The following is a 26,645-nucleotide window of genomic DNA, read 5'->3' on the forward strand; positions in this document are numbered from 1 at the left end:
AGAGCCAGCCAATAAGAAACTAGTAACTGGCCTACAGCTTTATATCTAATACAGTATCTCTGTGTGTTATTTGGGGCTGGCATGGCTGTGGGACCAGGCAGGTGGAAAAAACCTTACTCATAACATAATTATAGCACCACTGACCTGAGTAGCATTGCATCCTGAGTGTCTGTGACTACTCAGTTCTGACACTGGGCCACATGCTGGCCAACTTTTCCCTATAAGGGTCCTTCATCTACTTGCCTCACACACAGCTCTTCTCCAGGCCTTGGTGCCTGCAGAGCAGCCAGCTTCGGTAGAACCTGGCTCTAGTGACATTCAGCTCCATCTGAGGCTCATTTGTGGCAACAGCTCTGCATGATCATGTGCTCCACACTTCCTAACTCTGCACCCACTCCTGCAGTTCCAAACTCTACACCATAGCTCACCATTCCTGGGATGCTTTTCTCTGGTTTCTGTACATCTGTACCTCCACAGAGTCACCACAAGGTCCTCAGGGTGGCATTCCCTGGTGTTGCTGCTAAAGACCCCTGAGACATGTTGTAGCACACTCATTTCTCAAATTTCTACATAGACTTTAGCACTGGTTTCCATTTTATCTGCTTGTTCATGAACAAGTTCCTCTTCAGCAACATGAAGTCAAGACCAAATGCAGGATAGAGACCCAATAAATGTATACCATCTAACAAAGGAAATCATTTTTCAGTCAGTGGAGATGGCAGCATGGACAAAGATGCTCAGAAAAGCCACGGAGCCTGCTGGCTTTGAGGACAGGCTTTGGAGTAACAGATGCAGACAGCCAGCTGTGCAGCCCTGGGCCAGTTACTTGACCACCCTGAGACTCAGCTGCAAAGTTGGGCACAATCAAAGTTCAGGGAACTGAGAATAATGATGGGTTAAGGACAAATCTTAACCTTTGAGGGCATCAGGTTAGAACACAGGGCTTACTAATGGGGAGATGAGGCCTCTGGGAGAAAGAAGCCAGGCCTGGAACTCTGGACTCCCTGATAGCCCTCTCCCTCTGGTAGGCTGTGAGAGAAATTCAGAGGCCCTGGAAGATAGGCATCCTGCAGGCTCAAGCTTCAAAGCCCATCACCCCCTGCACTTCTTGGGTCCCAGCCAAGGCTCTTCCGTCAGCCTCTGGGCTCTTCGGACATAGGACATAGCAGGGATTGTCTGGATCACAGAGCCACAGCTGAGCGGACAAGGCCCGGCTGTTTCTGGAGACAAGTGCTTAGCTTGTGGCCTAGAAGAGTGGGAGGAAGAGGGAAAGGCCAGGGGAGCTGCATGTAGAGCTGTAAGCATTTCTTCTTGTCACCCCGCCCCCCAACACAAGGCCCTGGGTAGCCAGGTGGGGCTAGGGGCGGGCAGGCAGTTCTGATTACTAGGCTAGACTCAGGCCCAATGAAGTCTGAAACCAGGTCTTGGTCCCTGACCCCTGTGTGACCCTGGGCTAGCCCACCCCTGGTGTAGCTAGAGGCTTGTCCAATGCAAGTGACAGATGGAGAATTTTACTTCGATCATCAGAAAAGGTCAGCTCCAAGGAAAAGAGACTGGGTATTTCCTGGGAAAGTCAGACTCTTATGAACACAAGGAAGCAGGGGACAGTAGGCCTGGCCATTGGCCATTGTAGGCATCACTCTGCATGCCCGGCCTAACCCAGGGAAATCCCCACCCCCACCCAATGGATCTCAAGTGCATTACCAACAGAGTGGAGGCCTTGGGGCCTTTCCTCTGATGGCTACCAGGATGAGAGACCAGCTAAAGGAGCTTCCTCATTCATATCTCTGCTTTATCACAGTTGTATATCAGTCCTTATAAAGGAGACATCTGCTTATTCATCTGTGTGTGTGTGTGTGTGTGTGAGAGAGAGAGAGAGAGAGAGAGAGAGAGAGAGAGAGAGAGAGAGAGAGATCTCACAGTAACCCCCTCTGCTGACTTCACTTCAGGCTCTGCAACTGAATAAAATAAGGAAACCCTCCTGAGCCTCAGGCCCTTGGCAACCCAGCTTTGGAGCATATCAAAGATGGCTGAGTTTGTAGCTGCAGAAGAGGGACAGACCACAGGCCAAGACAAAACTGTCTGAAGGAGGCCAGGGCTTCTAGAGTGGGGTATTCAAAGTATCAGTTCCAGCTTGGGCTAGGGTTGGGCTGGGGTGTAGCCCTAAGTTTCCTTCAGCATTAGGGGTGCTTGACTCACCTGGCAATGGCATCACAGACCTGTAAATTCAGCTACTCAGGAGGCTAAGGCAGGAGGAACATGATTTTAACACTTACCTGAGCTAACAAAAAACTCAAGCCCAGCCTAGTTTGCCTTACTGAGACCTTGTCTCAAAATGAAAAAGGAAAAAAAATTTTATGAGCAAGACTGAAGCCCCAGGTTAAATCCCTAGTACCAAGTAGCAACAGAACAGTAATAACAATGGCTACTATTTAAAGGGCATTTTAAAATAAAGGCTTAAAAAAAATTGTAACTGATGAGAAATCACAGCCCCACTGGGGTGTAGAAGCAGAAAGGATGGGCAGGGGATCATAAAAAAGATGGTTCCAGCCATCTGCATACCTGCTTTGTTCTCCTGGTTTCAAGGCCTGCTTTCTTGGTAACTCAGGACAGACTCTGAGCCAGGCATGAGAGGTACTGATGGTTAAGGATCAGGTCATCTTTCTGTGTCAGGGGCTGGGGCATAGACAACAGGCACACTTGCCCAGTAAGAACAAGTCAGAGGTAAGGTTTATCATATCCATATAGTACCATGTCATCCCTGGGACTCAGGTGAGTGGGTGAGCTGTCCTCTCTTCCCCAGGAGAATATAACGCAAGGACTTTTACAACAGTCCTCTTCCCTCAAGACTGCTATTTGTTGCATTGTGATTGAGATGTTTCTGAGCGGCCCATTCATGTGACTGCAGAGACACCTTTAAGACAGGTGATATCTGTGCCTGCTCAGAACACTGTCCTCTCTCTTTCTCCCTCTCTTTCTTCCTCCCTCCCTCCCCCATCCCCCTGTCTCCTCCTTCCAGTTGTGGGTGCATACAAGCCCAGAGACATGAATCAGGACCTCTGCAAAGCCGGCAAAACCCAGGCCATGTTTTACTGGGGAAATGGAAGTCGTTAGCTCCCATTTTAATTTAACAAGCCCAATTTTATAAATAAGAGTGAATTTTCCCAGGCTATTATTTCTAATTATGCATTTACATCAATTCACATTATGTGGTTGATGAAATGTTAATACCAGAGGCAATTTTCTGCTGACGGGTGGCCTGGAGAAGAGCTTTCTTCACATTACAAGTCAATATTTTTGGAAATAATTACCCAGTTGCTCACCAGAGATGGCACTAACTAACCTAGTGGCTATGTCTACATAGTCCCCAACTTGAGATGCTGAGAGAGAAAATGCTTAATTTGGAAGAAAGGAAAGACGAGACAGCATTCACACCAAGGCAGGTCTGGAAGGCGGCCTCCACTGCTCAGCAGACTGGCTTAGTCTCTGCTCTTTACCACTCCTGTGTCTTCCAGAGACCCACTACATGGGTCTGGAACTCATGTGTTCCATCTGTGAGATGGGAAAGGTTGTGACTCTCTCACAAGTACAGTTTAAAAATGTGCCCCAAAGGGTACAAGTGTTTAAACACATGGTCCCCAAATTGTAGAAGTGTTTGGTGGAGCATCTGAAACCTTTGGCACTGCAGCCTAACTAGATAAAGTGAGTCACTAAAGGCAAACCTGGATGATGCTGTCTAGTCTGTGTCTTCTCTACCAAGATGTGAACAAACCATACCAAAAGTTCCTGCCACTGTGAACTGTGCACCTTCAGCCACTATGCCTTCCTGCAGTGAAACTGTGGGCCCCAAATAACCCTCCCCCAAGCTGCTTCTGTCAACTATTCTCTCCCATTAATGAAATGAGCAACTGGTTTGCAAGTGAATACCCGTATGTCTTCACTTTTTATTAATTCAAGAAATGCGTGTAGTGGTGGAGCTCTGTTAGGCACACTATGGATGCTCCATGACTGATTATTCTGAGGGACAAGGAGGAGAAAATGCAACAGGATTTCTGGCCCCAAGTGACAAAGTATCTAGGAACTGAATGACACTAACAGCAACCAAGGCAGAGAAATCAGAGATGTCCAACTGTAGTCACAGCCAAATCCTAGAGGAAAAATGCTACAAAGACCCCTGACCTCAGCATAGATCTCATTACTCTGACTGACCACTGGAGCACTTTTTTTTTTTAAAATCAAAATTTTCTTTTATTTTATATACCAACCACAGTTTCCTCTCCCTCCTCATTTCCTGCTCCCCCTGCCTTCCTTCTACTCCTCTTTTTCAGAAAGGGGCAAGCCTCCCATGGGAATCAACAAAGCATGGCATATCAAGTTGAGGCAAGTACAAGCTCCTCCCCCCTGCATCAAGGCTAAGCAAGGCATCCCAGCACAGGAAATAGGTTCCAAAAGAGCCAGCACATGCATCAGGGACAGGTCCTGGTCCTGCTGCTAGGGGCCCCACAAAAGATCAATCTATACAACTGTCACCCAGATGCAGAGGGCCAAAGTTTGTCCCATGCTGGCTCCCTAGCTGTCTGTCCAGAGTCTGTGAGATCCCACAAGCTTTGATTAGGTTTCTCTGCGGATTCCCTGTCATGACCTTGACCTCCCCCAACCCCTCCTCCCTCTCTTCATCTGGAATCCCAGAGCTGGTTCCAGTGCTTGGCTGTGGTTCTTTGTATCTGCTCCCATTGTGTACTGGATGAAGGCTCTATGATGACAATTATAGTAGGCATCAATCTGATTACAGGGGAAGGCCAGTGCAGGCAATCTCTCCACTATTACTAGGAGTCATCCCTGTGGATTCCTGGGAGTTTCTCTGGCACCAGCTTTCTTCCTAACCCCATAACAGTCCCCTCTTTCAAGATATCTCTTTCATTACTCCCCCACCCCACTCTCTGTCCTGTCCCCAACTCAGCCATCCTGGTACCTTATGTTCTCATCCCCCCTTCCCATCCCTTCTACTCCCCCTCCTCTAGTTTGCCTAGTACATCTCATCTATTTCCTCTTCCCAGGGATATCCATGTGTCCCTCTTAGTGTTCTCCTTGTAACCTAGATTCTCTGGGGCTGTGGATTATAGCCTGGTTATCATTTGCTTTACATCTAATACACCAGAGCAGCTTTTACCTAACAAGGAGTTCAGTACCCCGTGCCAGGACAGTGGGGTCCCTGGGTATCAACCAGCAGACGATGGAGACAGGAACTATGGTGGTGGCTGAACAGTAAAGAGAAAAGGACAGAGCTGCTGGAAACATCCAAAAGGTTAAGCACAGCTGTGGCAATGGGCCCATGGGAGGGACAGAAGAAAGGGGTCATTCACTCTTCCTGCTGGCCTCATGGATGTCAAGCAACCTTGTGAGACACAGAAAATGTTCACGTTGGCAGTGGACCAGGTTTGGAAGGTGGCCAGGCTTGCCAGGTGTGGTGGCACATGCCTAAAATTCCAGCATAAGATTATAGAGCAAGACCCTGTCTCAAAAATACATAACTAAATAATAAAATATCCCCACCTCAAAAAAAAAATAGTGGTTGGAAGACAATTCCTCATTCTGAAGGGCAGATCCTTTTGGCACTTTCCCTCAGAGGCCAGGGATATCTGCAGACAAGTATCTCTGTTTCCTCTGCACCCCCCAGTATCTGCAATGAGCCCCACCCTTTCCTATTTGATCTTCACAGGTCTTAGAATCCACAGTGTGCTCTAGGCTTTCTGGAATATCTCAGGCAGACAGCCTTCCAGGCATCTGGAGGGGACATAGTCCCCAAACAGTATGGGGACTTGAGATTTCTTCTGTGGCCAGGGAAGGGCCTAGGAACAGGTCATTAGACCACCTGAGCCTAGGGTTACCGTCCACACTCCCCTCATGGACAGCCCAGCATGGCTCTGCAGAATGAAGGCCAAGGGGTAAGCAGACCCAGAGACTAGACTATCCAACTGTAGATATGGGCTCCTTGAAGAGCAGTGGAAATTAACTGTCTTAGTAATTGCCATATATAACAATTTGGTGGCTCTCATGTTACATCTTAAAGGTTGATAAGAAATCTCAGCCACATATCCCCTCTTATGATAAGTGAAATTATAGGGTGACTCTGAAGGTACCTTAGGCAGAATCATAATCTGTTGGTGCCAGGAGCCACTATGATTGCACAGAGGGTTTAATACATATTTCTTTTCTGAACATGGGGCTTCTTGTGAGATTCCTACAAAACTGTAGGTTTATATTTGAAAAGGGAGAAAGGCCTTTAGCAGTCAGTTGTTAATTCCACTGGAATTCTTGCTACATGGGTAGTGAAAGCAACCAGATTCTTGGGAGAGGGGCCCCTCTCCATTCTTGTGTCCCCATAATGTTCCTTAGCTTTCTATCCTGCTTCAGTCCCCATTCTTTCCTCCATCTGATCATACCCAGCCCAGGAATACTCTGAAAGTTGTGCTGCACACAAGACCACCTGCCACTGGGCAAACCAGGGGATGATGCTCCTTCATTCACGTGGGCTGGCTTCTCCCTAGCAAGTAAAGGTGAAATCTGATCCCACTGACCCATTTGGTCTAGATTTATATGTAGTTCCTGCTGCCCCAATGCTAAGTCAAAGACAGAGAGAGAACAGAGGCACAAGCCAGCATAGCCTGGTGCTGGGCTTTCCCCATTAAAAGAATCTCATTTGGTACGTTGCTTTTGCTTCTCAGAAAGAGGCAATTGTATTTTAAAATACTGGCGAGAGAAATTAAGTCAGACCTGAAGCATCAAGACATTCTGCAGTCTTTCATTGTTGACAACTGCGTATCTTAAACCTCAGGCACCCTGGCCTTGACGATTGCTCCACAAGGCCAAGCACTGCATTCACCTGACCATGCTGTAGGGAAGAGCCTAGAAGAAGAGCAAAGACAGGAGTGCTGGGTCAAGGCATCCCCTCTCTCCAGCAGGGTGACCTTCTGTCAACATCAGATGGGAACACAAATATACCATCATCTAGATCAGCCTTTATTGGATCAAATCCCATCAGAAAATGGGGAAGGGGGAGGCAATAAAACCTCCAGAATTGATATTAAACCACTGACATTTCACAAACCGCACAGCATTGGCAGCTGCCAGTCTACCAGCAGGACAAAGTCTGAGGGGGTGATTCAGGCGTGAAGGTCACAGCAGTGCCTGGGAGCTCCTCCAAGACTTGGGCATAAGCATCAATAGAGCAGTCAAGATGGCCAGAGTCTGGCCACTTATCCCAGGACAGGTGCCCCTGCCTTTGCCTGTGACTCTTCCAGCATAGAGGTAAAACTGATAAAGCTATATCCAACAAGGGTAAAGATGATGTCGAATTAGAGCTTGAGACTATCCCCACTCCCCACGCAAAGACTCGCAGTAGAGATGGGCCAACTCCCAGAATGAGACCATGAAGACCTACGTTCCTTTGAGCAGTCTGGGAACTCAATAGGGGCCACACAATGGCTTTGGCTTTCTGTCACCCATCACCCATTGAAAACCTACCACATGCTGAGCAATGTGTCTGAGCAGGAAAAGGTTCAGGACAGCCACAGGTCTTTCATTAACAGCTGTCCCTATTAGATAGGTGAGCAGAAAGTTTCCTCAGGTCTATCATCTTCCCTATGCTGGCCTTAAGGTAAGTATGAAAAGACAAAAACTCATGAATTAGTCAGAATGGCCCAGGAACCCACCTCAGATGTGGAAAATCCTGCCGTCACCTCCCATGCCAACAGCAGACCACTAATCACTCCACCTCCATGCTCAGCACAGATGAGGCCTCAGCATACTCAAGGCAGAGCCCCAGAAATCACCAGACCTTTAGAGATGGACTGGCAGATGAAAGCAAATCTGGGCCTTCCAGAATGACAACTTAAAGCTACATGGGAGTATCCTTCTGGGTGTGGGAACAATCAAGAACAGATGAGCATAAAGGGAGGAAAAGTCATCAACAAGGCTTTCCGAAAGATTCCAGCCTGCCAAGCAGCAGGACTGCCTAGGACTGGACCATGAAGGACTATAGTTGGCTTCCAGGGCCCAGCCTTGAAGTTCCTAGACAAAGACAGAACTAAGCCTTCTGCTGGAACTGCAGGGACCACACAGGCCCAGGACAGTGTTGCCTGGACAAAGGGACCTTCTTCTTTATTACACTATTCAGAGCTACCATCAGGACAGGAGAATGAAAGGTACTCAGACAGAAAGGCATACCCAGATGTAGACATGGGTTCTTTAAGGGAGAGTTGCAATTAACTGTCTAGAACTGCGAGAATGTCTCCTATTGTCTCAGAACCCTATGGAGATGCTCTGGTCAGAGACTTCTAGGTGGAGGTCCAGACAGTTCTAGAAGATTGCTGCAAGCTTTGGGTTCTATATCTGTGGCCGTCCTTTAATGGAACTGGCACACTGAGAGTTTCTCCTGAGGTCAACAAAATGGAGATACAAGACCACATCTGCCCTTGCAGTTTACATAGCTATTGCTCAGACATCAGTTCATCCATTCCACAGCAGCTGAGGAGGCATTCATCCAAGCATCTTCTCCTAAGGAAAGACTCCATAGCCATGTTTCTCTCAGGCCTGGATCCCCAGTTCTATGCCTTGAGTCTTACACTCACACTAAAGTGAGGGCAGGAAGGGACACGTAGGAATGCTACAGGTGACAATAGCCCTGCAAAGCACCTCTACTGCCATGTTCCAATAACATCTTGCCAAGGAGGTGACCTCTGATTTTCAGTAAAAGATTCAAGAGTCATAGCCCTGACCCTCTGGCCTAGTCATGATCAGACAGTGCCGTGTTTTCCAATCACTGTCTTCACCATGAAGGTGAAGAAAGCATGTGGAGAAATAATAGAGTTTATCTCAAGCAGATCGATCAGCTCCATCTTTCTGACCTCAGTCTCTTAATTCTCCATAATGTCAGAACAAATTTTGGTTAAGTACACAGTCTGTCCTCTACTAAATTAAACTAATAGATCTAGTGGGAAATAAAACCCCAAGTGCACTGAGAATATTAAAAAATAAAACAATTAATTCTCTGTAGGTCTATAAGATTTATTTTGGCAAATGACTAAATAAAACACACACACACACACACAGGGTGAGGGGAGCTAAAAATCCATTAGGGAATACTAAATTCTCCTGGTCACTTCTTGTTCTGTTTCTGCCTCTTCTCAGCACCCAGGTTCAAGACCATGCAATGACTGCAATGTCCCACACAACCTCCCCCAGCACCAAAAGCCAGCAGGTATGCCTTTCCAATGTAGACTGTGGCTGTCACTTCTACACCAGCAGCTAAATAATCAGTTCTCATGGTCAGTACCTCCTCCTGCTGACTTGGGCATTGTGGGGTTTTCACAACTGAGTATGACGGAGGTGCTTGCCAGGACCTGATCTCAAAGGTAAGAGGAGTGGAAGCAGAGGAAGATGGCAAGCTGAGGACTCACCTGAGAGTTCAGTACATTGTCTACAGCAATGAATTTGCCTCTGTCTGCAACTGTGACTACATCTGTTGATGTCCCTGCTCCTGCCTAACCCTACAGACAAGCTCCTAGAGTCCCTACTACCTTTTTGTAACAAGTCCAAAGCCTGCCCTGTCTCTCAACTCCATTCATGATCTTCTTACTCTGGACTCTTCTGTCTCAGTCACATCCCTTGGTCTCTTGGCCCAATATGCTCTCTTGGGTAGCACTCAAAATAGTAATGCACCATAACCAGGCCCCACAGGAGACCATCTCACTCATGCTTTGCACACAGACTCAGCTGTCAGGAAGCCTGCCCAAGGGATCTCCAACTTTTCTCTCATGATCTCCCCAGCTAGGGGCATCACACCATCACATGCTGGCCTGTTTTCTGCAAGACTCAGCCCTGACACCATGTGCAGCTCTCAGCCTCTCTCTTCTGGGCACAAACATCCTCACCAGGGATGGAGGTGCAAAGCCCAGATTCCAAAACTCAGGAAACTGAGGCAGAAGGATCGAAAGTTCCAGGCCAGCCTTAGCTATGAGACTCTGAATTTAAAATTTGGACCAACTTCTCCCTCAACTCTTCCCTAAAGTGAAGTGGTCTTATGCAGGGCCCCCTGTATGTCTTGTTCTCTGAAGTGTTCCCAGTGCTGGAAAGTACTGAAGCAGATCCTGCCTGGGGCATTTCTCTCTTCATACCCCTTCTCTGGGCAGTGGCTAAGCCCAGTAAACTATGGCTCTGATAGACTCACAAACAGCCCCAGCTCTGTAGAGAAAGTGAGGGGCCACTGCCACTGCAGTGAGCAACGGCAGGCCAGACCCTGGAGCCCTGCCAGCTGTATGTCCCTTCTGTAACCAGCTGAGCCCAGACTGAAAGCTATGCCCGCTTTGCAGAAGGTACAAGGACAGGGCCAGGCAACCTCTGTGACAGCCCAAGGTCTGATGAGCATACAAGAGTCTCTCTTGTCCCCATGCAATGTAGGGGTTGTCCTCCTGGAATCTAACACTCCAAGTTGATCATGAGGCTGGACAGAAGAGGGCAAAAGGAACACAAAATGAAAACTTTTTCATTTGCCTTCCTCCTGGCTCAGAAATCCCCTCATCCTTTCCCTCTCTAGCAATCTTTGTGTATCCTGACCTGATGTGTGTCCTTGAAGGCTCCCCCTGCCAGACTCCAAGCCTTAATCCCCTGACACTGGTGGCAAATGAATGACTACATTTCCCAAAAATAAAGGTCCCCATAAATCTGATATTTTGCTTTAAGCTGTCTGGTACCCAGAGTGTGCTGGAGTTATTGATAGAAAAGTTTATGGATGGGCTGCATCTTAAAATCAAAACACATTACCCAAAATCAATGTTGCTGCACGTGGCAGTGAAAGGACAGGAAAGGTCAACTGAGACAAGAATATCAAAACCTCAACTCCAAAATGGAACATTAAAATAAACAAACTTTGCAAGTGACTCCAGGAGGCACATTTGCTAAAGCTGTGTTAAAGATATTTTCAGAGATCGCCATCCCCAGAACAGCACTGGCAAGGGCTTCTTGCTCAATTCTGAGTGGAACTACAGCAAAGACAATCAAGGCATGTGAGAAAGGGAACCCAAAGCACACCAGTCAGGTTTGGCAGGAAGAAGCCCATGGAAACAGCCAGTTCAAAGGCCACCAGGCACCTTATGGGAGACCCCTCGACACTGCAGATCCACAGGCACTTCAAATCTATGACTGCAGAGAGAGAGAGAGAGAGGGAGGGAAATCCTGCAATTCTCTACGCCACTGATGAGCAATCATGGAGGGGAACCAAACACTCATGGAATGCTCCCACAGATCCATCACAGGAAAATGCTTCCCTCATAAAAACAGGATGCATGCTAGCAAGGCATCTTTGCAGATGCTGAAGGGATAGTTGCAGTGGGGTCGGGCTGAGTAGCTGTGTCCCCAGAGAGAAGCAACCCCTTAGAAAAGACATATGCATACACTCTACCACAGGTGCCTGCCCCTGGCCCATCAGGACTGGTGAGGAAGAATTTGGCTCCCTTTCAAGAGGTGGTACCTAGGCCAGAAAAAACTAGGAGTCCCAGAGTCCCTGCCTACCACCAGGAAACCCCATCAAAGGGGAACAAAAGCCCTTCGCAATGCTCCCAAAGATGTTTCTTGTTCACTACTGTACCTAGCAGAGATGGATGGTAAAGGCAGTGAGGACAGTGCAACTCTCCACTCCAATCTACATGGACAGGCGAGCAGTTCTTACCAACACTGAGCCAATTAGGTGGCTTTACCCCTTCTCAGAAGCTCCAGATTTTCTTGACTTGGAAGAGGGTTGTATAACTTTTTATTTTGTTGTAGTTATTTAAATAAAGAACCTCACATAAGACAGCCCTGTGCTGAAGCCTCAGCCACCTACTAGCAGTGTGACCTTCAGGAAGTTCCACAAACTGTCTGAGGCTTACCTACCTCATCCGTAACACAGGCTGAAACCACACTGTCTAACTCAGACTCTGTGCTAGACTCTGGTGTTAAAAGCCCCAGCGATGAAAGCAGGCAAAAGCTTTATGGACTTGAAGCTGGAAAGACAATAAGTAAAGACATGAACCATAAGATGAAAGGGGGTTATTTTAAAAGAAAATAATGAAGGAAGAAATACTGGGGGAGGGAACACCAGACTACAGAGTCAAACATGGATTAGAGGTGGGTGGGCCTAGCTAAGAAAGTCACTTCATGACAAAATTCAGAGCACGAGTATTGGGCAGAGGAACATCCTAGCTGGACCAAGGACAGCTGATGCAAAGGTCCTGGGGGTGGGTATGTTGCATTGCACAAGAAAGGACCTTGTCCAGGGAGGAGTGTGAGCCAGGGTAAAGACAGAAAGGCAGAGAAAGCAGAGGGACGAGGGAAAGTAGATATTGAGAAGGCAACCATTTGATCCTGGAAATGCTGAGTGGAGTGGAAGCCACTGTATGCTTCAGAGTAGAGCAAGAATGATCTAATTTATGTTTGAGAAGGAACTCTCAGTTGTCATCCTGAGAACTGATACACAGAAAGTGCAGCCAGTGTCTACTGTGTGACAAGCACATGGTGGCAAGCAACTATTACTATTATTCTATTATTATAGTCACACCAATTTATGTCACAGGCAAAAAAATCCTGCCAAGGGGAATGGGTAGAAAGAATCCACAAACCTTCAGAGTGACCAAGGTATACCTCCTTCTAGTGGCAGGAATTCCTTCCAGTAAGCTTGCTCACTGGCCATCAGTCCTCCATTGGCCCTGGTACTGGGATAAAAAGCTCACTACCTCTCCAAAGAAGTTCATGCACAGTGTGCTAGCTCATGCCATCAGATCCCTGATTGTAATAAATTCCTCAATAGCTCCCTCAGAATTCTGCTATGGCCTAGCATATGGGTAGCATGATACAAGTCTGCCCCCTCCCTTCAAAAGCAGAGGACAGCAAGGGGCCTGCAAGGTTTTATATTCACAGGCCTATTCTGGGTTCTAAATGTGGAATGTCTAGGGGGAGGCAGGTCAATGGTGATGATATGTAGTGGGAGCAGGCAATGCGGACCCTGGAGGAAAGGTCTACATGGTTTTCTGTTCGCAAGAGCATCAGTGAATGACCAGAGGGTGAAAATAACCCTCTTGTCACATAAGGAAGAGGAGGGGCAGAGGGATACCGTGCCCATGGTCTTCACTGTTGAAGGCAAAGTTTAGAAAGGGCTAGCAGCCTCTTCTCTAGGATTGTGTCCTTCTTTTCTTAGACTGGGATGACTACTGGAAAGTATTTCCCTTCTGGGTTTCCTTTTTCACTCACTAGCCATTAGCCCACTGGCAGAGACACTAGGAGACTGGCCCCAGACTGCAGGGGAAGTTTACTGGGATGTTCACCGTAACTTCAGGTTAAGCTAAGAGACCAGACCAGACCACTGGCTGGAGAATCCCAAATTCTGAGGAAAAGAAAGAGAAGAGGCCCAAGGAGAACTCCAGGGCTCTGCCCTAAGCCACTTTGCCCAAACTGAACCACTTATCCACCCTCACTCCCCTTAGGAAGGCAGACTGCACTCTCTAGGTTGCTCAGGAGGTGGCCAGGGCATGTTCAGGGACTCAGAAGAAGCAAAAGTGGGGGATGGGCTGTGAACGCGACTGTGTATGCCACCTCTGCCTCCTTCCGCCTGGGGCGGGGGTTGGGGACCCCTTTGCTATGGGTACAGAGTGGGCAATGGCGGGGAAGAGCTCGCGAGGACACAAGGATCGGCTCTCCTCGGGCAAGAAGACCTCCCCCAACCAGAAACCTCCGGAGCTTTGAGTCGTGCCCAGCGCTCCCCATTCCGCCCCACCCGCACCTCCTCTGCCGTCACTCACGGCCGCTGCTTGCTGGCTCTCTGGTGCGCTCCGCGCCACAGGCACCTGCTTGCTGGGCGCTCACATCTCTCTCTCTCTCTCTCTCACATTGCGGACTCCTAGTCTTCACTGTCACCTGGCTTTGCTTCTGGCCGGACACAGCGTTCCGCCCTTCTCTCAGTCCCCTAGCGCCCATCCACCCGCCATGGCCCGGGTCTGGGCCAAAGAGTGGTGTGGCTCGTGGCCCAAATCTGGGTAAGGAGTTGAGGCCCTGGGGGCTGCGGAGAGTATCGGGGGGGGGGGAACACGGAAGCAGGGTGGAGCAGCTGTCTCCAAGGATGGGCACACTGGGAAGAAGCCCGGAGTTTGGGTGGGAGGACCCCCTAAGAAAGCAGAGGCGGGTGGGGCTGCGCTGCAGCCAGAAAGACGGTGTTCGCTCCTAGTGATCCCGCGGAGGGATGGGGAACCAGTGGGGTGGGGGCGGGGCGGGCTCGGAGAGGAGGGCGGGGGTGATGTCGCGGAGGAGGCTGCTCGCCACCCAGCCACTGACCGCCCCCTCCCTTTCTCTCCCTTCCCCCTCTCCCCTCCTCTCACTGGCTGCGGGTCGGCCACGCCGGACCCGCTCGCCCCGCGCTGCGCTGGGTCGGACGCCAGGTCTGCGCGCCGCGGTTGAGCGCCCACTCGCCTTGCGGAAAGAACCGCGGAAAAACCAGCGGGGGCGGCGGCGGGAGAGCTCGGCGAGAGCCGGAGGAGGTGGCAGTCGGGAGCCCAGCCAGGATACCGGGAGGCAGAAGCTGGTGGCTCTCAGACACTCACCCCCTTCTCCAAGGATGGGTCCTGGCGCAGCCCGGCCGCTGCCCGACCCGCCGGCTAGAGACTGAACTGCGGATCCCCATTTTCTTGTGGACCACCCTAAGGAGGTACCGACCTAAGGAGCCTTCTGGCTAGACTTCGCCTCCTGCGCCCCCAGAGCAGCGCCCCACGCCAGATCTGCGCCGGACCAGCCGGCAAGAAAGCCTGGCTGATTGGCAGCCGGCGGCGGCCAGGAGAGGGGGCGCCGTGCGGGGCCATGGCAGGCTCCGAGGAGTCCTAGCCCGAGCTCGAGCCGGAGCCAAGCCCACGCTGCCGCCGCCGCCGCCTCTCCGCGCCGGGGCCCCGCCGCCGCCGCAACCCTGCGGGAAATGGAACAGCGGAACCGGCTCGGCGCCCTCGGATACCTGCCGCCCCTGCTGCTGCACGGCCTGCTGCTCTTCGTCGCCGACGGTGAGCGCGGGAACTTCGCGGCCGCGTTGGGCTCAGGGGATCCTTTGCTGAGGCCGCGGAAGTCTGCCATCGTGGCCACAGAGGAGGAAAGGAAGCGGCAGGTTTCACGGTCTCCAGCGATCCCGGTGTGCAACCTAGGCTGGGAGTGGGTAGGGGCACGAGAGCAGACCAGGGTCACCGCGGCGGCTGTGGCGGCCGCTTAGGGTGTCTTTCCACGGGTCCCCGCTAAGCAGAGGCCTGCAGTGAGCGAAAGTTGGCGTGCCCCTGCCCGGCTCCAATGCTGTGGCCCGATCCTATCTGCCCTGCACCCTGAACGACCCGGAGGGAAGCAGTCTGCAGCAAGTGGCAGGTCTCCGCTTCCGCTTTGCAGCTGCTCCCTGAACTTTGAGGCACCTCCCGCCCTGGGCCGCACAGTAGCTGGGGACCGGAGTGGGGGGGAGCCCAAGGCCGGAGAGCAGGAGATCGACAGCCTCAGCTTCGAGTTGTCCCAAGCCCCCGCCTTTCAGTTGGTCACGCCTCTCTCTCCCGCCCCCAGCTACATTTACCGAAGTCCCCAAAGATGTAACCGTACGGGAGGGAGACGATATCGAGATGCCCTGCGCGTTCCGAGCCAGCGGAGCCACCTCATACTCGCTGGAGATTCAGTGGTGGTATCTTAAGGAGCATCCCCGGGAGCTGTTACACGAACTGGCGCTCAGCGTGCCGGGCGCCCGGAGCAAGGTAACCCGCTGTCCAAGCGTCACCGGTGCTTACCCTGCTCCTGGAAGGCGGAGAAGTGAGGGTTACCCTTACGGGGCGCCGCCCTGTCGTACTGCCACCTCCCATCTGCATCTCCACAGCTTTGTCAAAGTTGGTGACTGTCCCTAGAAGCTGTCGGTTCTTTACACAGCTTTTGTTCTCTGCAGCCTCAGGGAACTCCCTTCACACGCAGCTCTTGAAAACCTACACCTGTTTGGCTGCCCATACTTGCTAGATTTGGGACTATACTCTGATGGGTGCTGGCTGAAAGAAGATCATTTGGTTCCTTCAGGCTTTACTCCGCCATCCTGAGGTGTTTCGGCTCAAGGCCATGGAGTTCACTTCCTCCATAAATTGCATTTACATGACAGAGAACAGGATACTAAGTAGTCAGCTGATCACTTCCAGCTTCCACAGGATCTGGGGGGCTGTGCCACCCTCAGTGACCAGAAAACCTTTCAGTCTGCTCCATAACCCACACTAGCACTCACACATGCACCTACCTACAGTGCCCCAGGATCCCACTTATTAAGAGTTCCTGTTCTACTCTTCCTTTGGCACACATCCACACATACCAGGCTGTCAGGGCCTCAGAGACTCTGGGCCCTCTATCCAGTTTTTCACAGTTTCAAATTAAGTGGACGATTTAGAGAAAGTGAGTAAGAGACAAGGCTCCTTCCTTTGCATCTTCTTGGACATCCAGAACCCCTACTCTCCCAAGCAAACAGGTGTGTATCAGGGCAGCCACGGCTTAGCCAAACAAGGTGTTAGCTCCAAAGCTGTTTCTCTCTCGTTACACTGCAGAAATACTAAGGTATCTGGTGTCCCCCACCGTACCAAACCCCAGGGGGCTCAGCTCCCAGCCCACTTGCGGAAAGTCCCTGTTGTCCAAGATAGGTCAGAATTTCCCCTTGTACAAATGTCACCAGTTTAATCGATCTCTCTTTCCCTTCCTCCCTCCCTTTTTCTCCCTTCCTCCCTCCCCCCTCTGCATTTTAGGTAACAAATAAGGACGCAACTAAAATCAGCGTAAGTGTGGAGACCGCCATGGGCCACGGGAGACCCCTTCTGGCCGCCTTGCGCCCCGCAGCTCCCTCTTTAGAAAACCTCTGCCGCCAAGCAGTGCAAGCTCTGCTACCTTCCTGAAGCTTTGGGAGCTACTTGGTGTATTCGGGCGCCATCTGTTGCTAGTAGAGGGATTAGGTTGTCTTTTGTGTAAATCAGCGTTCCTTCCTCTTCACCGTTTTTTCTCAGGCCCCTGGCATGCGCCTTCTTTTGACTTCCTTTGCTGTCATTTTGTTTCCCCCAAGACCTCCAATGTGGTTTCTAGCTCAGGCTGCTCCAGCTTCCCATCCCCTTCTGCCCCTCCCTGAACTCACCAAGCTCTTCAAGAGCACCCCCTGCTCAACCACCTCCTCCTCTGTAGATAGCATGGTTGTAGGGTCCTGGGGGCTGTATTTTACATGGTGAGGGGTATAGCATTTGTAAAGCTGGAACATGGAAGTAGCAGGGCCTGAAAAACAAGGGAAGCCTCTTCATAGGCCCTATTCAGAGGTTGTGCCTGTGTCTGATGAGAGTCTTAAGATTTCCACTACACCAAGAGGCCAAGAGGGCTTTATCAGGGATCCTAACAAGTGGTCAGTCTTAAACAAGGCAAGGGCTAGCTGTAAATGTAGTTATGCATGCTACAGGCAGAATGGACACAGCCCAGGCTCCCTGAGTTCTAAGTGAAAGTGAGCCTGGACATTGAGTTGCAGGAAGAATGTGGATGGTTAGTGACACAGAGCCCCAACCTGAAATTTCTTGCAAGTTCTTATATTCTGAAGGGGAAATATGGGAAACTCTAAGCAAGAATATATGTGAGTTGAGACAGCTAGGAACTGGAGACCCAACAAAGTGTACAAGCAACAAGCTATCTAGACAGGACTGAGAGCTGGGTGCCATGAGCTGAGATGCACTGAGGTGTTAGGAAATATTGGGGTGCAGTGACAATTGAGATGTTATTTGTACAGTGACAGGGGAATCAAGAGCCCCAGTCACCAAAGCAAATGTGGAGCTCACTGGTCAGGCCTTTAACCCAGCTGTCTTACAGACCGTGCGTGTCCAGGGCAATGACATCTCACACCGCCTTCGGTTGTCCGCTGTACGACTGCAGGATGAAGGAGTTTATGAGTGTCGTGTGTCAGACTTCAGCGACGACGACACTCAGGAACACAAGGCCCAGGCGTTGCTGCGCGTGATGTCGCGTTTCGCACCGCCCAACATGCAGGCTGCTGAAGCAGTTTCCCACATTCAGAGCAGTGGCCCGCGTCGACAAGGAGCCCCAAGCGCTGTCAGCTCCAGCAATGAAGGCACCGCTGTCCGCACCACCTCTGAACCTGGGCATGGAGACAAAAACCCACCTCTTGGGAGCCTTCCTGCTAGACCAGAAGTGCCGGAGGCAGCTGCGGCCGCTGCTGCTGCCTCTGCAACCCACACAGCCACTACCACTGCTGCTGCAGCAGCTGCTGCTTCATCAGCTTCTCCACCATCGGGCCAGGCTGTCCTTCTGCGCCAGAGGCACGATTCCGGTAAGGACTGGTCCCAGAGGGGTCGTGTATTGGCAGGAGAGGGAGGGGACTGCCTTGGACACAGTCGAATAGTCTTAGTGCAGCTGCAGTTCTGTGCACGAGTAGCGTCTTTCTCCTGTTTTCTGGGCATTTTCCCAGCCTTAATTTTTAAGCCTTTTGGAGCATCCTACCAAGCATATTCATGACTGTGGACTGCTCTGCCTGGCATCCTCTCTTGGGCAGCATTGAAAGCTGTACTCTTAGGGCCTCAAGTTTTGAAAGGGTTACTGGTTTGAGAAAGGAAGAAAACTGTGGAAGCAGACAACTGTCTGTCCTTGTTGATTGGTGGCATTTTTACTGTCTTATAAGGTTCAGGAAGTTTGGCTGTATAGCTTTTGTTCAGTGGCTTCTAGGTGTGTCCTTACACTGGCTGTAAATTCTGTATGTACTTCATAGTTGCCATTCTCCTTGGTTCCAGAGGGAAGAGAATTGAGGATAGAGCCGTGTACCAAAGTTATGAAAGCACACAGAGACTGATAACCACTTTTGTAGGGGATAAAGTTTGGGGAGGTAGAGAGCTGAGATTAGGGATTGTGAGAATAGACCAGAAAAATGAACTGGTGCCTTGGTAGTAGCCCCCTGGAGGATATTGCTTAGCAGTAGTGAGGGTTTAGGATGCCCAGACAAGCTGTAACTACTATGCCAAGTACCTCTGTTCCCTAAATGCCCCGCTCCAACCCAACTTGGAGGGAAACCATCTGCAATGCTCACTCCTAGTGTATGATTTTAAATATTTCACCCCCTGCCTGAACCCCTCTCTTCAGTCTTGTGCATTGCATATCTCCACATGAAGGGGATCTCTGCTGACACTACACTGATGGGATAGGGCACACTGTCAGGCCCTCAGCCTGGGTGTTCACAAAGTCCATCTACTGCTGCAAATTAAGAATGCAGGCTCCTGGACTGTCCCCACTGAATGTCCTCCAGGGGAGTCTGTTCTGTGACACACACATGCACCCTGCAACAATAGCTTACTCTGTGCCTCATCTTCCTTGTGTGAACCTACTGTGTCCCCATCCTCTGTGACTTGGAAAGTTTTTGTCATTTTTTAGCTCCAGGGACCTACAAGACCAATCCATGGGAAAGATGGGTCAGCTCCAACAAACTCCAGCTCTCCTGTTTAACTTCGTACCATGTGTATTAATTTAAGATAATGCTAGATACTATGACAAAACCTCAAAATATCAGTAGCTCATCACACTACAAATTTATGGTCTTATTGTATTATATCTTGTCCTGGGTGGGAATGGCATTTTCTGTTCAGTCACTCAGAAACTATAGGCTGATAGACTATATTAGCTCCAGCAAGTAGCTCCAAAAATTTCTCTGGGAAGCAACATACAGCAGCATGAAATAGAAATTTTCTTTTGAGCTAGTTCTAGGAAAGAATGGAACCTAATGCTATAAGGTATGCATGGTGCACAGTGAATTCACTTATTTTCTGTATATTTAGAATGGCTCTCTCCATGTGTGCAGTATTTGGGAGAGACAGGCTAGTGTAACCCAAACCATCCTGTAGCACTTCATGTTCTCTGAGAAAAATCATTCAGAAATGGTGTATTGGGTTTCTAAGGACCAGGCCTAGAAGTGGCATCTGCCCTCATTCACTGATCACTGTGTGGTCCCATATAGATACAAGGGTTTGGGGGAAATATACCAGCTTCATCTCTATGTAGCACACACTGGGTGTGTTAGATATGTATTTATTGACTCGTGCTATGATTGACGTAATTGCTGCGGATTAGAAGACTCTTCTGCCCTTTTCTCTCCAAAAGTAGGAAATAAGTGATATGTGGTAGACTGGAACAAACTTCTGGAATGTTCCCCAGAGCAGTGACAAAACAGATAATATGAAAGCCCAGATAAGAGTTATATTTATGCCATCTAAGACTTTGTGTGTGACTTTAGGTAAGTGTTTAGCATCTCTGTAAAATGGACAGCATGTTAGTCTGACTTTTAATTGCTTCTGGATCACGGTGAGGCAAACCAGCATGCTAGGCACATATAGAGAGGGAGCTCAGTGTGGGAACTTCTTTTTTTTTTTTTTTTTGCATATAGAGTATTTTTTATTTAATTTTATATAACAAAGTCCAATTAAATGAAAACAAACATTTATACACAATATTTGGGAATTTGGGCGTCGTTCTTTCCAAACTACTTCCTGCTGGTAAGGGGCGCTGTCTTGGGGGATTCGAAGAAGATTCAGATATCCTAGCTGTAGTCTGTAGGGCTGTTTTGTCCAGCTGTTTGGAATGTAGGATCAGCTTGTACTCTGTTTCAGGCGGTCTGGTGTGATCAAACCACATTAGTCTGGAAGGAATCCACATCTTTTCATTTTCTGTGGAAACAAAAATAGAAATACTTTTCCCCAGTAACTTGTTCTTCAACTTAAATTTTGGAGTCAAAGCGTTTTTGTTTTTTTTTTTTTTTTTGCATACATGTTCATTGTTATTGCTATGGCCTTTACCTGCTCTGGATGGAGAGTAGAAGAGGAGAAAAATCAAGCTGACAGCTGTATAGGGGCCTTTAGAGGTGAATGGAGGCTTTGAACTTGGATGTACTATGTACTAGAAATTCATAAGAGTGAACTTGGCCACACCCATGAAATTGTAATGAGGCCAAGGTCATGAGCTCATTCCTGTTTGAAACTCCTCTTCTGCTAGTGCCTGGCCCTTGAGGGCTACACTGGCCTTGAGAACCAAGCCAGTCTGTGTGCTTCAAGCCACTGGAGTTGGATGAGGATGCTCCAAGATTTTCTCCCCCACACAGATAATTTATCCCTGGAGTGGGATGATGTAGCACATTATGTATCTTTTATATCCTAAAAGACATAGGGTCTTTGTAGTAGAACTCTGACAGCAGGGTTGTCAGAGCTGTCATAGCAGGTGGGGTCTTGGATGCCTGCCAGTCCCCCAGGGCCCTACATTTATGCCACAGAGGTCAGGGTGGCAGCCAGGTTGGGATTTTTGTTTGTCTTTCCTTTGGGGGACAATATACTGCCATTCAGAAAGTATAGGCAGCTGCACTCCCTGCAGGGCAGACCATTGGGTATTTCCATCACCCAATAACTTTTGCCGGCTTCTACCCAGACCAAGAAGAGGAATATCTAAGACCAAGCTCTGATTTCTCTCCAGCTCCCTTTTGAAGATGAAAAGTGGTCAGATGAAGTCAACAAGCCTGTGTACTTCCCCCACCCCTGTGCCTCTCTGGGAAGGCCTTAGGAGAGCCTCTTAGTTGTGGGTACCCAGTATCCGACTCTGAGTCTAGAGAAGTGAGACATGTGGTCTCTAATCTGCAAATTCAAAGAGCTTTGATTTCAGGGAGGGATCCACTCCCAGCCGGTGAGGTTGGAGCCTTTAGACTTATTGCATGGTGGGTATTAACCTTTCTGCAAGACTTCTCTGGGCTCAGTGCCAGCTCTGGGTCCTATGACTTCCTCAGGGAGGCAGCAGGCTCAGGGATACCTCAGAGCCTCCAATAGCAAGAGAAAACAGCATGTGGAGCCTGTCTCCCCAGTTTTTTCCCCCCAGTGCACAGTTCTAAGCCAGAGAGGCCCATTGCTCTTGGTTAATAGGCAGGCATGTTTATAGTGTTTTTCAGTCAGGATGCTGGAGGAGCAAATGGTACAGTCAAGCAGAGTCACTGAGGGGCATTGGCACATGGTATTTATGAAGATAGAGGCAGGAATAGGCCAGCCAGCAGAGGAAGATTGCAAGCCCCCAGGACTGGCAGCAACAGGAGCTGTCAGTATCCACGCCATACAGAAAGGGGGTAAGGAAGAGGAGGTGGGCGTTAATGAGATTAGTAGAAGTCAGAGCAGCTGTGGGGACAATGTTCCAAGATCAATTCTGTGTTCTCAAAGTCCCAGTGGAGGGAATCGGTTGACTTTCCATGACCCAACAAGGACTAGATTCCCCTCTTGCATGTTCCTGATATGGCCTCCTATTAGCCAAATCCTTTTGAAAGCCATAGACAAAGGTGTCTGCGGAATCTGTCTAGAGAGGTAAGCCCACTGGGCTTAGAGCACAGTGCACAGTGAAGAAGGACAAATAGAGGACCAGGGGGCTGGAAGTGTCACCCCAGCTTTTGTGTAGTGCATCCTGCCTTTTCAGATGAACAACTTCAGTAGTGGCTCCACCCATCTCTCTACAAGGTTCCACATGCAGCCTAAAAGGCTTTCAAATACCCGTGTCTGTGAAATGAACTATTTCCACACTGTCAGGGAGGAGTAACAGGGCAGCTTGCTCAAAGCATTGCCACAACACCCTTTTCCTATTCCTCAGCCAGGAAAGAAAACCCTTTCTCTACCCACCTGTGCCCAACATGGCCATGTATGCATTTGCACTAAAAGTTTGTTACTAAAAAACTCACTTGTTTCATGTCTCATTTATTAAGAGACATTTTAGTACACATGCTTAAAAAATAATCATGGGTTGGATTAGCAAAGCAGATAGGCAGAGAAAGCTGTGTTCCTTTCTCACTGTGTGAGCCAACCTGGCTACTTGTGTGAATGCTGATCCACTGTCATACTCACTTTGTTGCTGGTTGCCATTGGGGGAGATACAATATCTTCAAAACACTTCTAATGGAGGAAGGCTACCAAGGAATCCAGCCCAGCCTTGAAAAAGAATATAGCTTACTACAGAAAGACTCACATGTTGACAAAAGGGTTCCCTTTTGTAGGGACCTTGGGATCTGATTGTTGGTGAGTAAACCTCTAAGTAGACTAAGAGTTCCAATACCAAGCAGAAACACCACAACCTATGCTGAGTATGTCTGGATTCAGAGAACTAGATGCTCCCAATATTTCAATTAAGGATGAGTTGACAGCTAAGGCCATTGATGTGACTGTGGTGTTCTGTTCTAGAGAGGCTGTTTCTGCTGGGAGCTGTCAGGGTGGGGATGAGTCGGGGAACCATCCTTGGGTATTGCCATGGCAACCATAAACCATGACCAAATGGGGCTGTGGTTGAAGTTAATACACTCAACTCTGACTTAACCTGTGCTCTGGGTAGAAGACAAAGCTGGCACAGTGGTACCAGGTTGGTGCTGGAGAATGAAAATGCTGCAGAATCCCCAGCCACAACAGCAAGGCCAGTGTTGCAAGCGGTCTTTGTGGGGCTGCAATCAGAGCCAGCTGAGCGGGTCCCAAGTCCATACCTGAGTGGGGGAGTGTGAATGAAGGAAAACCTAGCTATAGACAATTAAAGAAAGACAGAGAGACAGGACAAAGGTCAGGAGGGCAGATCAGTAAATACTGAAATGCCATGAGTTTATTTTTCACCACTCTTATATACCTTAACCAAAAAAGGGAACATAGTATCATGTATATGGAACAAACACTTTTCTTTCTCACTTATTCTGAGGGTTCAGTAACCACACCTTAGCTCCAACATCTTGTTCTCTTGCCTTGAGGTCAGGAATAGCTGAACCTCAGATTCAACTTCTCCTTTCCCAGCCCTGAGATCAGGAGTAGCCACACCTCAAATTCAGGTCTGTTGTTATTTAGACTAAGACAGCTGAAACATCCTTCTGTAGCCACACCTTTGACCTTTAGGTCTTGTGACTTGCTGACAGCTTTGAACTCTCTGCCCTTGTGTCAAGATGGAGTGCAGCCATCTTTATGGGCCCACAGGCCAGGAACCCTGGGCCCAGGAGGACTTGTAGAAGACCATTGTTTTAAATAATCTATTCTTCCCTCAAGCTCTGATATGACATTGCAGACCTCATTTTAGGAAGGAGGAAATACACCTGGTAAATGGGAAGGACTCACTGAGCATCCCAAGGGAGAGAAAAAAAAATAAAAAAATAAAAAAGGAAGGACTTTGTGAAAGGACTATTGGAGGCTCACAGCTGGCAAGAGACTTCTGCATCTTCCAGAATAGGGGCAAAGCCGAGCCTTATCAATGATTCCTCTTAGCCAACACTGGGAGTCTATCCAGACCAGCCTCATGATTCCTATGAGTGGGAACCAGAAATGGCAGCGATGAACTAGTGATCAGGAGAGGCTTCCTGCAGGCAGACTGTTTCTAGGCTTGAGTCAGCTTGGGATGATGTCCTCTTAAATTAGGTGATGTCCAGAGAGCATCTAGATTCTCCTTAGCTCCCCACTCAGCTCTTCATTATGGACTATGAAGATGGCAGGAGATGGAATGGCTTTGTTTTTTCTACCTACCCATGAGTGGTCATTCAGTCAGCTCACAATCTAATCTTTTTCTCTTGCATTACAAATCCCCAAGAAATGCAAGATGTTCCTGAAGTGTAATGATTATTCAGTTATAACTGCCTTTTACTGAGAGCATATGCTTGCCCTTGTCACGTCTACTATCTGCAGCAGTTCTCTCTTAACTCAGCTGCCTTCCTTCATCCACAAGAACACAGCCCCTTCTCCAGTTTGTTGCTGCAGCCCAGACCCTTTCATTCCCAGGAATGACAACCCCCAAGAGAAGAGTCAAGCTCCAGACTTTCTAAATGTCACTAAGAGCCAGACCACTAAGGAACTTCTCATTAAATACACCAAAAGCACATTTTTAAAGCTCTGAATGTTAAGGATTCCCCAAGCATCCACAGGGATAAACGGAGTCAAGTGCCTCTATAATATGATATTGATTAGTCCTGCTCCATGTGGACAGTGGTGAGGGCTTGCCTGTGGTCTAAACCCTGGAGCTTTATGGGAATGCTAGCAAGGTTTTAAGATATTTTTGCAGCACCGGGGGAAACATCCGTTTTATTCCCCTGTGCTCTGATGATACTTCCAAAGCATCTCTTGCAAACTCATCTAGAGAAGTGAGAAACCTCACTTTGTCTTATGTAAAGGCTGCAAGGAATTTGAGAGTAAGCCAGTCCTGTCCTTCCTTCTTATTCTTACCTATTCCTTAAAGAGGACCTTTCTAAGAGTGGTGCTTCCTGGAAAATGAGTCTGGTGGCTTTGGCAGTCTAAAGAAAGAGGCTCATGTAAATACCAAAGAAGATCTCTCCCTTTGGTTCCTCCAAGGTTAGAGTATGACTGATGTGATGGAGCAGATTGAGGGAAGCACTTAGCAATGGGAAAGCCCTCTGTTACTTGTTGAAGTAACAGAGCTGGAGCCTGCCTATGTCCTTCATGCAATAGCCCCTGAGACACAGACCTGACCCCAAAGCATGCTCAAATGGAGAGTAGTCTTTGAAGTGATTGCATTTTCTGTTCTGTCATTACCACCATGTAGGATGAAACATCACAGGTACTTTAGACTGGCTAAAATTGGGATTCTATTGCTGTTCTGTTAGTAGACTTTCTTTAGTTCCAAGTCTGTTCAAAATAGGAAGCTGTGTCTGTGACTTTTCTCAGTACAGTGACAAGATACCTGATAGAGGCATCATTTGTGTTCAGGATTTCAGAGGTTTTAGAGTCAGTCATTGCAGATAAAGTATGGCAGGTGGATGCTATGTCTGTGGTTCAGTGGCTTCTGGAGCTTGGGTTGGGAAGAAGAACTAGGCTATAAGCCTCCAAGGCTTGTTTCCACTGACCTATTTCCTCCAGCCATGCCTCCCATGCCAAAGGTTCCATTCCTCAACCTCAGGACAGCATCACCAGCTGACAACCAAGTTGAGATTATTTCATACCAAAGCCAAAGTGAACATTTCAGAAGCTCTTTCCCATTAGAAGCTCAAGGGTCCTTCTCCTTCCATCTCAGAAGTGGTCATCCTGTGAGAGGACTTCCATAGTGTTCTGACCACTCATGAGTCTTTGAAGGCTGATTGTCAACATGACATGTCCTACCAGCACCAAACTGTCCACCCTGTGCTGTTAGTAAGCAGGGGAAGGACCAGGGTCAGTACATTCTCTGGCGTGTCCATTTTTGTAGACTCAAAGAACAACCCCAATAAATGTTAGGATAGCTTGGGAGGGAGACCACTTCATTGGTTTCCCTGACGTTTTAATCACTCCCACTGTTCAACTTGGTCATCTGCAGGCAAACCCAGGTTTGAGTACCATCAAATTCTATTTCTGGGCCTTGGAGCTCCAACAACCAAAGTCACATTATACAACTTGCCTTTCACAAGTACCACATTTCCCCCTGATAATGTCCACATGTGTGGTTTGGAATCTTAGCACTGTCACTGCTGTGAGCAAGTTTCCTCCTCTGTGTGGAACCGGATCCCAGACTGGAGGACAGATGACTGCATCAAAAGAAGTCATCTCTTAATTTTCACAATGAAATGAATGAAACACCAGGCAGAACAAGGA

At 48.8% G+C, this 26,645-nt stretch overlaps 2 protein-coding genes across 3 annotated transcripts in view; both read left to right on the forward strand.

The window, feature by feature from the left end:
• Positions 1-14,724, forward strand: part of LOC127214623 (uncharacterized) — a 124,482-nt gene extending 109,758 nt beyond the window's left edge. The window contains exons 2-3 of the mRNA XM_051174959.1: positions 13,679-14,063; positions 14,463-14,724. Of these exons, the coding sequence (XP_051030916.1) occupies positions 13,679-14,063; positions 14,463-14,689 (612 nt within the window). The 3' untranslated portion in view covers positions 14,690-14,724. The remainder of the gene's footprint in view (positions 1-13,678; positions 14,064-14,462) is intronic.
• Positions 14,725-14,757: 33 nt separating this feature from the next.
• The window catches only part of Vstm2b (V-set and transmembrane domain containing 2B), a 35,019-nt gene continuing 23,131 nt past the window's right edge, over positions 14,758-26,645 (forward strand). The window contains exons 1-4 of one of the 2 annotated variants that reach the window (XM_051174956.1): positions 14,758-15,071; positions 15,607-15,791; positions 16,809-16,838; positions 17,902-18,379. In XM_051174956.1, coding sequence (XP_051030913.1) covers positions 14,990-15,071; positions 15,607-15,791; positions 16,809-16,838; positions 17,902-18,379 — 775 coding nt within the window. In that variant the 5' untranslated portion in view covers positions 14,758-14,989. Of the gene's footprint in view, positions 15,197-15,606; positions 15,792-16,808; positions 16,839-17,901; positions 18,380-26,645 lie in introns of both variants that reach the window. The other variant, XM_051174957.1, reaches the window with a different exon arrangement.

The sequence above is a fragment of the Phodopus roborovskii genome, unplaced genomic scaffold (genome assembly GCF_943737965.1).
Source record: "Phodopus roborovskii unplaced genomic scaffold, PHOROB, whole genome shotgun sequence".
In the NCBI taxonomy this organism is placed as follows: domain Eukaryota; kingdom Metazoa; phylum Chordata; class Mammalia; order Rodentia; family Cricetidae; genus Phodopus; species Phodopus roborovskii.